The sequence below is a fragment of the Nicotiana tabacum genome, chromosome 21, assembly GCF_000715075.1.
Source record: "Nicotiana tabacum cultivar K326 chromosome 21, ASM71507v2, whole genome shotgun sequence".
NCBI lineage: Eukaryota > Viridiplantae > Streptophyta > Magnoliopsida > Solanales > Solanaceae > Nicotiana > Nicotiana tabacum.
In genome coordinates, this window is record NC_134100.1 from 9,079,455 (window position 1) to 9,094,549 (window position 15,095).

At 35.9% G+C, this 15,095-nt stretch overlaps 2 protein-coding genes across 2 annotated transcripts; one reads left to right on the forward strand and one right to left on the reverse strand.

The window, feature by feature from the left end:
• The first annotated feature begins 1,943 nt into the window (after positions 1–1,943).
• On the forward strand, positions 1,944–2,738 carry LOC142175125 (uncharacterized). The gene has a single exon (XM_075241697.1). It carries the CDS (start codon positions 1,944–1,946, stop codon positions 2,736–2,738), a length of 795 nt encoding a protein of 264 aa, XP_075097798.1.
• Positions 2,739–9,658: 6,920 nt separating this feature from the next.
• On the reverse strand, positions 9,659–14,242 carry LOC107785306 (glucose-6-phosphate/phosphate translocator 2, chloroplastic). Its single transcript, XM_016606579.2, has 5 exons — positions 13,563–14,242; positions 12,050–12,275; positions 11,710–11,932; positions 10,845–11,058; positions 9,659–9,877 (listed from the first exon to the last, which is right to left on the reverse strand). Exons 1-5 carry the CDS (start codon positions 14,046–14,048, stop codon positions 9,866–9,868), a joined length of 1,161 nt encoding a protein of 386 aa, XP_016462065.1. The 5' UTR covers positions 14,049–14,242; the 3' UTR covers positions 9,659–9,865.
• Between the last annotated feature and the right edge of the window lie 853 nt (positions 14,243–15,095).

The window sequence follows — 15,095 nt, forward strand, 5'->3', positions numbered from 1 at the left end:
TGGCAATGGAGTATCTTAGCAGGCAATTGAACATCTTAAAAAATAAAAAGACTTTCAGATTTCATCCCAAGTGTGCTAAGATGGGATTACACATTTGTCTTTTGCATATGATCTATTACTCGTTGCTCATAGAGATGTAGGGTCTGTACACCACCTTCATCAGTGCTTTCATCAATTTTTCTCTACCTTAGGCTTACAAGCTAACAGGCAAAAGCTCATTATATTGTGGAGGAGTGATACATGAAAAAAGGGACAGAATCTTACGGTTGCTGAGATACACCTATGAGGATCTACCTTTAAAATACTTGGTTGTACCTTTTTTAACTAAGAAGCTGACCATATCACAATGACATCCTCTTATCTAGAAGATTGTCAAAAGAATCTCCTCATGAACTGCTAGAAAATTATCTTATGCTGAGAGGATTCAACTGGTTAAATCAGTCATATTTGGTATCCAAGCATATTGGTCTCAGCTTGTCATGATCCTTGTCAAGGTGTTGGACATAATTGATGCATATCGTTGCAGTTATGTATGGTCAGGTGTCAATACTATAAATAAGAAGGCTTTGGTTGCCAAGGAAAAGATTTGTCCTCCTAAAACAGGTTATGGATTCGAGGGATTCATAGTTATTAAATTAAGGGGCTGTAGTTTGCCAATATGAAGGTGCCACAATGTGCATGTTGGATGATTCAGAGGATTTTTTATGCAAAAGATACCATGCTGCAACTCGACCAATCTGCTTTAGGGAAAAACTTGATTAAACAGACTTATTTGCAGCTTCTAGGTGACCTCCCAAGAATACCATGGAAATGTCTAATGTTCTCCAATGAAACTAGACCTAGAGCAAGAATTACTATGTGGCTTCACTTGCATAAAAGGCTACTTACTATCGATAGATTAGCAAAATGGGGGTTCAATGTGGAACTAAAGTGTAGCCTATGCCAAGAACATAATGAGACAAATGAATACATCTTTGTCCAATGTAGACTCTTAAGGAAGATATGTGACAGGGTTCTGTTATGGGGAAAGAATAATGCACTATTCCCAACCGCATGTAACCAATATCAACACTGGATTATTGAGAATGCCAAGGGAAAATCAACAATTGTCCAAGTCTTCAAATTGCTATATACTGAGACAGTGCAAGCTATTTGAATAGAAAGGAAACACATGATCTTCGAGCAAACAAGTAAAGATTGGATCGTCATTGCAAAAGAGATAGCATGCATGTGTTGTGCTAGATCATCTGTTAAAACTAGGAGCTATTTCAAAACTTGTTTGTTTAAATTTTTCTAAGTGACAGATAGAGGAATAAATAGTTTTTCTTGTTTTCTTGTCTTTAGATAGTTAGTCGAGTTAACTAACTATGGCTTTGTAAAGTTTATCCTTGATGATTAATAAAAATTTTAATTACCAAAAAAAATATTCCATATTGTATGACTAATTGTTTCCTCGATTATATCTTCCATTTATTTTTAAGAAGGTAGCAAAACAAAGTGGTTGGATAGATGTAGAGAGTTAGTAACATGCACTATTGTGCCTTAGTTGAAAGCTGGTATTAGTTAGTTGACAATTGTCCGTTAACTTAAATAGAGCAGCTAGAGTTAGTATATAATATACTTGTATAGCTTATTGATTAGGCATTCTATTCATTTGATAATGAGAGAAAACAGTTTGGCACTCTCTCCTTCTTCCTTATTTGCTTATTCTCTTATCAATTTCAACTGATTGGGATGAATTTGAACATAGTATCAAAGCGGGAGCGGGAACTGAGTGAATCTAGGGTTCTTTCATCGATTATTTGACTGAAATTTCGAGAGATTCATCGGCAATTCATAGCTGAGTGAATCTAGGGTGTTTTCGTCAATTATTTGACTGAAATTTCGAGAGATTCATCGGCAATTCCTGTTTTTTTCTGTATTTCGCTTTCGGAGCTTCGATTATGGGGAGTCCTGACGGTACTACTTCTTTGACTATGGGAAATTCTTCTCCTATAATTGATCATCATCATCCATTATACTTGTATCCGTTCGATGCACCTGGTTCACTATCAGTTGGGATTGAGCTTATCGGTATGGAAAATTACACGATTTGGAGCCGAGCTATAAAGGTAGCTCTTCTAGGACGCAAAAAATTAGGTTTTATTGATGGCTTTATTGTTCGAGCTGATTATTCTGGCGATCTTGCGAAGTATTGGGAACGTTGCAATGCTATTGTGCTTTCGTGGCTAATGGGGAACGTGCATCAAAATCTACTGGCTGGGATCTTATTTCGTTCCAGTACAGCACTCGTTTGGAAGGATCTGGAGGAATACTTTGATAAGGTGAATAATTCGCGAGCTTACTACTTGCATAGGGAAATTGCTACATTAACTCAGGGGCTCTTATCTATATCAGAGTATTTTTCCAGAATGAAAGATTTATGGGATGAGTATGACTCGCTGGTACCTCCTTCTTGTGATTGTGCAAAGTCTAGGGACTCTCTTGTAAATTTTGAGAGGCAGCGTCTTTATCAATTTTTAATGGGATTGAATGACAGTTATGGTCATGCTCGCAATCAAATTTTAATGATGAAACCTATGCCAAACATTAACCAAGTCTATGCTATGTTAATGCAAGATGAAAGCCAAAAACAACTTGCAGGAGGCACTTATATTTTGATGGACAAAGTCGATCCCACAACACTACTTGCTGCTAAAAATGGAGGACAGAATCAGGAAAAAAAACCTATATTGTGACCATTGCAATATGAAAGGTCACACAAGAACAAGCTGTTTTAAGTTGATGGTTTGTGAGTACTGTCGCATGAAAGTCCACTTGAAAGAAAACTGTTACAAAATTATAGGGTATCCAGCTGATTTCAAAGGGAAGAAGGCGAATTTAGTGACTATATGTCTCGCTCCATTAGAACGAGGTGACAATGTGCTGAGAGTTCTTAATGTGCAATAACGACTTAACCTAACTACAACTATAATCATCACACAAGACCAATACAATCAAATTTTGAGCATGTTGGGTAAATCTTCCATTAGTAAGGCTATTGCTAACATGGCAGGTAAACCACTGTCTTCCTCTGTAGATGTTTCTAAAAGGATAGTTAATTCCGGAGCGACAAATCACATGATACATGATGCATCTTTATTGAATAGTGATGGATTAGTAGGAAATTCAGGAAAGGTACAACTTCCAAATGGAGATTCAACTGAGATAACACAAGTTGGTAATTGTGAGTTACCTGGAGGTGATCTGATAAGTCATATGTTATATGTACTGGACTTTAGATTTAATCTTTTGTCAGTATCAAAGTTGACTAAGGAACTGAGTTGCTATGCCACATTTTCCCCTCATTTCTTTCTCTTTCAGGATCTCTTCACTGGGAAGGTGAAGGGGATTGGTAGAGAGGAGGATGGCTTGTACGTGTTGAAGTCACAAAGGAAACGACAAGATGCCAGGAGCCTTATCAAGTCTTTGGCTGCAACAACTGAAGTATCTGCAGAACTATGCCATAAGAGATTAGGTCATGTACATATGTCAGTTCTTAGGAAGATTTCCATGATTGGGAATAAGTCTAGCTTTATATCACACCATTGTGCTATTTGCCCACTAGCTAGACAAACTAGAGTACCATTTCCTGTTAGTCGTAGTCGAACAACTGACTCTTTTCAATTGTTGCACATGGATGTTTGGGGTCCTTACAAGCTCCCCACTTATAATGGAATGCAATATTTTCTTATGGTAGTAGATGATTTTTCTAGATATACTTGGGTTTTCTTGTTGAATCTAAAATCTGATGTTGTTACTGTGCTTAAGGATTTTATTGTCATGGTTTCCACTCAATTTGGCAAAGTTGTTAAGTCATTTAGATAGGGCAATGGGACAGAGTTTTTTAATAGCCATTGCACTGAGTTGTTCAACAAATTTGGTATCGTACATCAGAGTTCTTGTCCATATACTCCATAATAAAATAGAGTAGTGGAGAGGATGTATAGACATATTTTAGAATCTACCAGGGCTGTCAGGTTTCAGTGTCATTTACCTATCAGGTTTTGGGGTATTTGTATCGAAGCTGCCGTTTATGTGATTAACAGGATACCTTCCACAATTCTGGGAAATATTTCACCATATGAGGCCTTATTCAGGAAGCCACCTAATCTTTTGCATATGAGGGTTATTGGTTGTCTGTGTTATGCTACTAGCTTGACTAGAAGAGACAAATTTGCTCCAAGTGCCATTAAGGTTGTTATGCCGGGTTATGTGGCTACTCAAAAGGGGTACAAGTTGTTAGATTTGGGGAACAAAACTATATTTGTAAGTAGGGATGTTGTGTTTTATGAAGATATATATCCTTTTCAAATGGTGTAGGGTATTCAACAGATGCAATGTCTTGTTCAAAAGATGCAACATCCTGTTCAGAAGCATTTATCTGATGGGCAACCTCTTAACTTACTTCCAGTTCAGAACACTCAGAATGTTCAGGAAGTGCTGCCGGCTATAGTTACAACAGCAGAAGAACCTCCACAGTCTCGAGAGGTGATGTCAGATGCAATCTCGATAGCAGGTGAACCACCACCATCTTCTAATGCCGACTAGGGAGCTATTACACTAGCTTACGAAGACATACCATTTCCTGGTTTGAGAAGATCGGACAGAACTAGTAGACCCCTATTTGGCTCAAGAATTTCGTCCGACCAGATAATGGTCGTCCTACTGCTAATACTTGTCTCTACCCTATTTCCTCTATGTTATAGTACACTAGTTTGTCTACCTCTTATCAAAGCTATATTGACAAATCTTCCATTGAAGTGGAACCCAAAAATTATTATGAAGCTGCTAAAGATAGTAGATAGAGAGATGCCATGAAAGGTGAAATACAGGCATTGGAGGCTAATAAAACTTGGGAAGTGGTGCCTCTTCCCTAAGGTAAGAAGACCATAGGGTGTAAATGGGTGTATAAAATCAAGTGTCAAGCCTCTGGTGAAATTGAGAGGTTCAAGGCACGATTAGTGGCAAAAGGATACAGCCAAAAGGAGGGTATTGATTATCAAGAGACATTCTCACCCGTGGTGAAGATGATTACTGTAAGATCCATGATTTCCTTGGCTGCCTCTAAGGGATGGATCATACATCAGATGGATGTTTTTAATGCTTTCTTACAGGGCGACCTACATGAAGAAGTTTATATGGAGCTCCCTCAAGGTTTTCTCCCTTAGGGAAACACTTTGTTTGTAGGCTGCATAAGTCGCTCTATGGACTTAAGCAAGCCTCTAGAAAATAGAACATTAAGTTGACTACTGCATTGATTTCTTCAGGGTTTTCTCAAAGTCATTTGGATTATTCCTTGCTCACTAAGAAGGTTGCTGGCAAGATGGTGGTTGTTTTGATCTATGTCGATAATCTCCTTATAACTGGAGATGATGCTCAGCTAATTCAAGAGACCAAGGATGCTTTGCAGCAACATTTCAAGATTAAAGATCTAGGGGAACTCAAATACTTCTTAGGTATTGAGTTCGCTAGAAACAAGACTGGTATTGTGATACATCAGAGGAAATATGCTTTAGAGCTTATTTCAGGCATGGGGTTGGCTGGTTCTAAGCCTCTTGGTGCACCCATAGAATTAAATCTCAAGCTTACTTCTGCTGAATACGATCAATATTTTGGTCAATCAGCTGATTGTCTTCTGCCCGATCCTTCCAGTTATCAGAGGTTAATTGGCAGGCTTCTCTACTTGACCATTACTCGACCAATGTCTGAGTCAATTCATGCAGGCTCCTAAGGTGTCTCACATGGAGGCAGCTCGCAGAGTTGTGAGATATGTCAGCCTGGTCTTGGTATTTTCTTGTCGCGGCTGGTTCTAATAAGTTGGCTGCATATTGCGATGCTGATTGGGCCTATTGTCGCAACACAAGGAGGTCTGTCACTTGTTACATTGTGAAGTTTGGTGACTCCCTGATTTCTTGGAAGTTCAAGAAACAGACAACTATTTCTTGAAGCTCTGCTGAAGCGGAGTATAGGAGTCTCGCTTCTACGGTGGCTGAGATTGTTTGGATCATTGGGTTTTTCAAGGAATTGTCTGTTGATTTTGAACTCCCTGTGTCTCTATTTTGTGACAGCAAGTCTGCCATTCAAATAGCTGCTAATCCTGTCTTCCATGAGAGTACTAAGCATATCGACATTGACTGTCACTTTATTCGGGAGAAGGTGCAGCAAGGTTTGGTGGCTACTCTTTACCTTTTCTCTGCTGAGCAACAAGCCGATGTGCTTACTAAAGGTCTTACTAAGGCGCAACATTCTTACTTGGTATCCAAACTAGGAATGAAGAACATCTTCATTTCACCTAGCTAGAGGGAGGGTGTAGAGGAGTTAGTAACATGCACTATTGTGCCTTAGTTGACAGCTGGTATTAGTTAGTTGACAGCTATTCGTTAACTTAAATATAGCAGCTAGAGTTAGTATATAATATACTTGTATATCTTACTGATTAGGCATTCTATTCATTTGATAATGAGAGAAAACAGTTCGACACTCTCTCCGTCTTCCTTATTTGCTTATTCTCTTATCAATTTCAACTGATTGGGATGAATTTGAACAATAGAACCAAAGCAATAACTATCAGGGGTGAAGCTAGGGCAGGAATAAGGATATTAATTAAATCTCCATTATCGAAAAATTATACTATGCAAATAGAGCAAAATGAACTTTCTAATTATGTATAAATTATTGAATTTCTTTGATATAAGTAAAACTTCTAATATAGTGACAAAAAGAATTCAAAAATTACATTTGATCACAGAGTTCAAATCCAAGATATGATATTAGCGTCCTTTTGTATTCCCTTGTATAAATTTCCTGGCTACTGTAACTATAGGTTGTGGAAAATCACAAGGTGGAGTCATACGAAGTGACATGAATTGAAATCCTAACACTACCTACATATTCTCGGCAAAGATCACTTTTAGTCTGCGGTCGAAACTATTTACTGTTAGCCGTAAAAATATATAGTAGTCGTAAATATATATACAAATACACCGTTAGCCATAAATATATTTTTCGGTTATTATTTTGAAAGCGGCTATACAGTAGCATTTTTGGTATATTCTTGCCAATAGGCTATCATAAAAAATGTGATCAAGCCTTTTACGCTTACTTTTCTATACATAATTTGGATCACGTATTTCATAGAAAAATACTACTTTTGATTCGATTCCACTAGATAGCATTAGTAGCAAATCTTTCAATCTTTCATCCTTCTCATGAAATTTGGGTCAAATCAAAACGACAATTCTTCAATCTTTTTGGACTTAACCGCTCTTTCTTCGCTTCAATAATTTCAAGACAATAGTCAACAAAGCCAGTCTATTTCCAGGCCCCAGTTATTGCTTTAGACTTTTGTTTCTCCACTCCTATTTCTTGACAGGCTCTTTTAGGTGGACGTTTTGCCTCCAACGCTGGATTTTCTAGCGCGAATTTTACTATTTCTCAAAGAAAAACCAAAAGGAAGAAAAGAAAGATCTCTCCTACTACAAATTTGGGTTTTCAAGAATCATAATTTTTTTGGATTGGGTGTTGTTGTAAATAATTGGGAATATGTTTTGGAGTTTATATCTTAATTTTGAGGGGTTTTGGTGAAGATTTAGACTTGGTTTTGGCTGAATTTCAGATTGAAACTCGAAGAAGAAGAAGAAGAAGAAGAAGATGAAGAAGACATATTGCAGAAATTGTAGATAAATTGTAGACTATTTTTTGCAGAAGATTTGTAGAAGTTTTAGTCGTTTTTGATTTGTGAAAACAGAAAACAAAGCATCTACAATCAGAATACAAATAATCTACAATTTGTCTACAAAATATCTACAAACTTGGTACATTGAATTTTAATATCCCAATTCCCATTCAATTGTAGCTTAATTGGTATTTTCGACATAATCGCATTTTTTTGCAGAAGATTTTGTAGGAGTTTTAGTCGTTTTGGATTTGTGAAAACAGAAAACAATGCATCTACAATCAGAATACAAATAATCTATAATTTATCTACAAAATATCTACAAATTGAGTACATTGAATTTTAATATCCTAATTCTCATTCGATTGTAGCATAATTGGCATTTTTGACGTAATTGCGTTTTTTGCAAAAGATTTGTAGAAGTTTTAATCGTTTTTGATTTGTGAAAACAGAAAACAAAGTATCTACAATCAGAATACAAATAATCTACAATTTATCTACAAACTATCTACAAACTGGATACATTGAATTTTTATATCCCAATTCTCATCCAATTGTAGCATAATTGTAATTTTTGACATAATTGCGTTTTTCAGAAGATTTGTAGGAGTTTTAGCTGCTTTTTATTTGTGAAAACAGAAAATAAAGCATCTACAATCAGAATACAAATAATCTACAATTTCTGCAATATGTCTTCTTCTTCTTCTTCTTCTTCTTCTTCGAGTTTCAATTTGAAATTCAGTCAAAACCAAGTCTAATCTTCACCAAAACCCCTCAAAATTGAGATATAAACTCCAAAGCATATTCCCGATTATTTTCAACAACACCCAATCCAAAAAAATAATGATTCTTGAAAACCCAAATTTGAATTAAAAGCTTTCAAGCTTTTTAATGACTATCAATGGTGGAAAATATCTGGAAGAATATTTACTTCCATAATTGTAGCACGCCTAAATAGGAATATCTGGAAGAATATGATTTGATCTGATTTACGCCAAATCTTTTTCGAATATTCTGTTCCTCAATTTTAGCTCGACAAATTAGGAATATTCAACTACTATTAATTAGTATTTAATGATTGGTATAATAACTGTAGAAAAAATGTGGACAGGGCGGGTAAATTAAAAACTATGCATATTTTTGGTAATAAGGTTTCATATATGGTATAGGAAAGAAAAAATCTCATATTATAATGGAGTTCCGGTATAAGTATACTGGAACTCCAGCATAGTATAATGGAGTTCCAACACAAGTATACTGGAACTCCAGCATAATATACTGGAGTTCCAGTATAATATACCGGTCTAGCATAATATGCTAGAAGTTCATACACATATGCTCCAATCTCCAGTATACTATGCTGGAACTTTCCGTGTTTTGGAGTTCCAGCATAATATGCTGGAAGTTCATATACAGGTGCATCGATCTCCTGTATATTATGTTGGGCCGGTTCCTGTTGCAGCAAAATAATGACATTTTTTTAATGACTTTACAAACGCTGGTTATTTTTGAATGACCAATCCGAAAACTGGCTAGCCTGTACTATTTTTACCGTATTTAGAAGTTGTCCACCTTAACAAAATAGACCAGTTTGAAAGTGACAATTTGATCTGGAGTTTCAAATTCAAAACTAATATACAAAGTTGCAAACCACAGATCTAATTTTCAAAAAGCGGCCAACTTCTAAACACAGTCCACAAAGTGGCCACCTAGTGTAAATAAGTTTTGGTGAGACCGCATTGGAACATCCATTATTTTTTTAATGAAGAATTAACCCAAATAGCCCCTACTCAACCGTTTAAACTAAAAATAATATGTGGAGGTATAATATATGCATAATTTATGTATTATATGTGGATAATTATATATAATTAATGTATATGACTAGAAAAAGTAAACAATGAATATTGTCAGTTATCTGTGTAAAGATCCCTTATTTAATTGGTCTATATTCTATCCAAAGCATGACAAGAAATACTTAACTTTGACTCTACAACAAATTGCTACTACATAGTAATATTTTCCAACAACTTGCATATCTACCTCATCCCAAGGAGAAAGAAAAAGAAGAAGAAAAATCTAACAGGAAAAAAAAATACAAAATCCGGTCGCCTCAAGTGGATCATCATCGCCCTCTAGTAAAGCACCTTATTGTTTTGACTGCTCAAGAAAAACCAGAACGAAAATGGTTAAACACGATGCTCTTCACAACAGAAATGCAGAATACTGTACGTAAAAGTATTCGGCAAATTATAGGCAGCCATCGGAAATCATTTCAAAGGCTGCCTTCCAAAATAATCTTCTGAATGAAATGATATGTATAGGCGCTCTCGTAAGTATACGTTCACAGTATTGCACAAGATCAGCACAAAAAAATATATTGCAGTAGTCTGTTGTTTTGGCTTCCTACCAATTATTGAAAGGTAGATAACAAGAGAGATGGAAAACTGAACTTGTATTAAGTACACATTGTTGTGGCCGTCACAACAAATTTTATTCAGGATAATAGATAAATTGTCCCATCATTGCTTAGTTTAATATATCATCTTGTAATCTCCAACTTAACCTGATATGTACTTTATGAGGGTATAATTCAATTGGAAAATATACTTGCGGTGGAAGATGTTGTATATGAAAACGCTCAGCAAAAGAAACTGACCACAGTTGGAAGGAAGCAAAAAACAATGCGTACATTCAAAGTATGAATGACGCTAATTGATGAACAATTTACATGACATGATCCTAAGTTGCACAAACGAAAATTGTGAATATTCAAGCCTCAAACCACCAGAATATATTACCTAAAGGAAGTACCAGATAAGTGAAATCATATTTTATTCAAGATTCTGACCAGATATATGGGAGCATTATGCCAAGACAACCCTACTTTTGGGAAGGGTTATCTCAATTATCATTGAGTTTTTATTTATTGCCACAGTCAATATATGTTGAATGAAAATTCTTAACTCAGATAGCATATCTCAGTAACATGTTACACTTATTTTTCATTAACATCAAGTTACACGAGAGGGAAGCAGAACAATATAGGCCACACGCGTAAAAGGAATTATTGGTTTAGCAAAAGTTTCAATTAATGACTAAACAGAGAGCGATGAAGAAAACTCACTTGTGAATAAATGAAGGTTCCCAGGATCGCGATGGCGGCTCCAAGTGCGTTGATGGGCCGAACGGGTGTTTGGAAGATTATGATGGAGGAAACTATGACAGATATCCGTTTCATTGTATTTCCTATGCTAAATGTAAGCGGAGAAATCTCATCCAAGGACATATAAGAGACCTGGTTGTATAAGTGATAGAATATGCTCTGCGCAGCCACCCACCTGATATCATGTATCAAATCGAAATACCCAAAAAAAAAAAAACTATTATTAGGCTACTCATCAAAATGATTAGTGAAGAAACTTCTATTATAACCACACAAGTAGACAATTCCATCAGCAATTACATTACAACTGCTATTAATAACAACAACCCAGTAAAATCCTAATAGTGGGGTCTGAGGAGGATAGTGTGTACGCAGACTTTACCCCTACCTGGGGTTAGAGAGGTTATTTCCAATAGACCCTCGGCTCAAGAAGAAGAAAAGAAACAATAGATCAGTAACAGCAACAAGGCCAGAAAGATAGTACCACATTATAACTGCTATCAAATAGTTTATTGATTGACTCAGAAGTATGCAAGAAAGAGCTAGAAACTAAGGCGCTATCATTAATACAGCTGATGCCTACGGAAGCCAAGACAAAATGGGATTAATATCCGCCTTCATAATTTAGATCAATGATTAACATTTTTAATTCGTACCATGATTAATTAACTTTAACAAGGATATAAAACTACTTCAAATTGGTACAACCAAGATACATACTCAGAGATAGATGTATAATATCATACAACTCATCAACATAACATAGGTTAAGAACTAGAAATATTGGGAGCACATGTCACGAGAAGCGGAAGTTATCAGTCCTTACCAAACAAAATTGGGTCCAATCTGAGAGAGGGCATTTTGCCATCCTACTGCCCACATCTGGGGTCCCTCCATTGCAATTGCAAAAGGTGTAAGAATTAACAGAGACATAATGGACAAACACGCGTAATAGTTCATCCCGCTAACAGACTTCCCCTTCATTCCTTTCTTTGAGAATATATTCCGGAACACAAATGCAAGATTTGATATCATCGCCCCCATAAAACCTGTAATAACAATCAAGTAAATTTCAGAAACCAACCATAATACATCCACATATCAGAGTTAATAAGATTGTTGAAGTAAGTGCTTGAGTAAAACAATATAATAGCAATTCCTCTTACCAGTCATGTTGAAATTGAGCTCAGTAGCAGCTGAAAGTGCACAACCGCCAATGATTGGCACAAGCGACAAATAAACCGGAAGCGGGAAAGTCTCACCAAGCAAAAACCTCGAAACCAATACGCTAAAAGCTGGTTCACCACTCTTGATGATATGAGTAAAAGACACTGCAACTTTAGACATACTAACAGTTGCTGCTACATGCCCAATGGTATGAGCAACTGCAACCTACATCACCACCAAGAATAATAGTAACACAAACTTAAAAAATATTATTTGAAACATGACACAACTAAATAAATAAATCATGTATTCTCTCCATTCAATGAGAGTATTCAAAGTAACCCATGTTCGAAGTTAATCTATCAATCTTATTGAGACAAAATTACATTTTCACAAACTCTTTTTTTGGTATTTCGCATCCAAAGAAGGGAAGCCTAGGAGCAACGGTAAAATTGTCTCTATGTGACCTATAGGTCAAGGTTCGACCTATAGAATCAACAACTAATACTTGCACCACGGTAAGCTACCCACATCACACTTCTTGCGGTACGTGATATGGTGTCCATCTCATTCAAATGTTGGTAGCCAATTTTGTTGACTTGGTTTGGTTTGGTAGCCAACCTTGTTGAAATTGTGAAAAGGATGTGCAAATTGTCAAATATTGTAGGCTTTAGAGAGTGAGGTTTTGGCTATAAAATGAGAGCTTTAACTCTCATTTCATCACACCAACAAAGAGTGAAACATAAAGAGCAAGGTATTCCATAAACTATAAGAAAATAGTTTGTGAGAAAAATAGAGTGTGAGAGATATTGTAGTGAGGTGGAAAAAGCAAAAGAGTGTTTATTTCTTTTGAGAGTGTAGCGGTCTTAGGAGTATTTTTCACTCGTTACTACACAGTGTAAAATTACTCGCTATAGTGATATCAGTTGCTCTTCTTGGACGTGGTTTTTTCCCTTATTCAGAAGGGTTTCCACGTAAAATCTTGGTGTCATTATTGCTGCATTTCTATTCTTGCTGATTTAACCATAACTTAATGTTCTGCGTTTATCACTAATACCGTGAATATTATTTTTACGGGGTTTATTACAAACAGTGTGGCCCTTCCCCGACTTTGCATGAAGGCGGGATGTTTCGTGCACCAAGCTGCCCTTCTTTTACATCCAATATCCAATCCAGCTCTGCGTCTAGGCTCACACGTCTAGGCCCACCAGAGGAGGAGTTTCTCCATTTCAGGCTCGAACCCGGAACCTCTGATTAAGAACATAGTAATCCAATCGAACCCACCAAATGGTGGTAATATATTCATAAACTACTAAAGTAGTACTATATACTTAATCATAACTTTACAGCTTTAAAAATTTTAAAAATAGTACCTTTCTTTTTTGGAACAGATGAGATATAAAACCCAAAAATCCTTAAACCCTTACCACCCCAGCAAAACCCCTAAAAACACCAACCACATAAAAAAAACTTGAACCTTAAATCCTAACATTAAAAAATCAGAATTCTTACCGGAAATAGATTCTTCCAAAACTCAAGATCCGTTTTTGGGAATTCAGCAATTCTTGTAACCCAAGAAATTAACATAATCAACGAGCCAGTAGCAAGGGATAGAGTAGAAGTCAACCAAGGAAAAGGATAAGCATTAAGAACTTTCTTATTGTATATATTAAAAACAACATTCAAAGCCCACCATGTAGCAAAATATATACTGATTTTAACCCTCTGAGCAGCAGCCTCTAATGATTTTGGTAACTCAATGTTTACATCCAACGGCTGTGATTTATCAGCTTCATATGCTTTGCAAATTGTTCCAATTCTTGAAAAAGAACCAAATTTTGTAACAGATGATATATAGAGATGTTTCTTGGTTGAAAAATCACAGTTTTGAATCTTTGTTTTTGGTAAAAATCCAAGATTTGAATTAAAATTAAAACCCCTTTTGGGAATAAAATCAGGTGTGATTGATAAAGGTGATTGCTTTATAGAACAAGCCATGACCAATTTTCTGCTAAACTGATAAAAATTGAGTCTTGAAATAATGAAATAAATTTGATAATAATGTTTAAAGTGATTAAAAGGGTGTATGGAAAAAGTTAAGAAATTACTAGATTTTTGGTTTTGAAGAATCGGACAAAGAGTTTTTCGGTAGAATTGAGAAAGGTGTATAGGTTAGGTGACAACAACTGAGAGGTGACAGTGAAAGAAGATTTGGTACGACGTTGATTCCTATAAGTACAACTGTGAGATTGATTGCCTACAGTGGAATAGGAAAATGATTATTTATTTGATAGGATCTTGTTGGTATCTTTCTTTATGTAAAAAACAATTTTAGGATATCAAAACCTAAAATGACAAGATTCAAGCATGTTCTAGAATGATGTCGTGTCAGGTTGAAGTGAGCCACTTAAGACCAGCACCTCTAATTAGATCCAATAACGCCTTGGATATTTTTTGTTTTATGATATTCGAAACTTATTGATTCGATTAATTTGTTAGAAAATTTATTAGAGTTGCAGAGATCTCTTCTAAACAAGATTCTATTTTGAAGGGTTCAAATTTGAAATTTTTGGTTGAAGATAGAGAAATTTTTATCATTCCATCGCGCTCGAATAGGAGGACCAAATATGACTACACTTATAATTTAATGCGTGGCAAACAAATAGGTAGTAATTATATAGTTGAATATTCTTTATTTTAAATTTAAAAGTTAATTAACGCTGTAAGAGTTGGTTGAATTGGTTGGGTGGGTGATTTCCCACATGGGAGATCTCCGGTCAGAACTCGTCGCACCGAACTTGCCTAGTGCGATTTTACATCTCCTATGCAATTTGTGAGATATTGGATAATGAACAAGTTATCCAGCGTACACTCAAAACGGTAGTGGCTTAGGGTTTCCCAATTTTCAAGAAAATTAAAGTTAATTGTAAAAAAATCATATGAAGATGCAAATAAGTTTTAATACAATAACAATAATGACCCAGTAAAATTCACAAGTGAGGTCTAGGGAGGATAGTGTGTACGCAGACCTTACCTCTACCCCGA

Coding starts and splice junctions, on each gene's coding strand:
- LOC142175125 (XM_075241697.1), top strand. CDS start 1,944: ATGGGGAGTCCTGACGGTACTACTTCTTTGACTATGGGAAATTCTTCT.
- LOC107785306 (XM_016606579.2), bottom strand. CDS start 14,048: ATGGCTTGTTCTATAAAGCAATCACCTTTATCAATCACACCTGATTTT. Junction 12,276..13,562: donor TTTGGAAGAATCTATTTCCG/GTAAGAATTCTG, acceptor GTGGTGATGTAG/GTTGCAGTTGCTCATACCAT. Junction 11,933..12,049: donor GCTCAATTTCAACATGACTG/GTAAGAGGAATT, acceptor TTGTTATTACAG/GTTTTATGGGGGCGATGATA.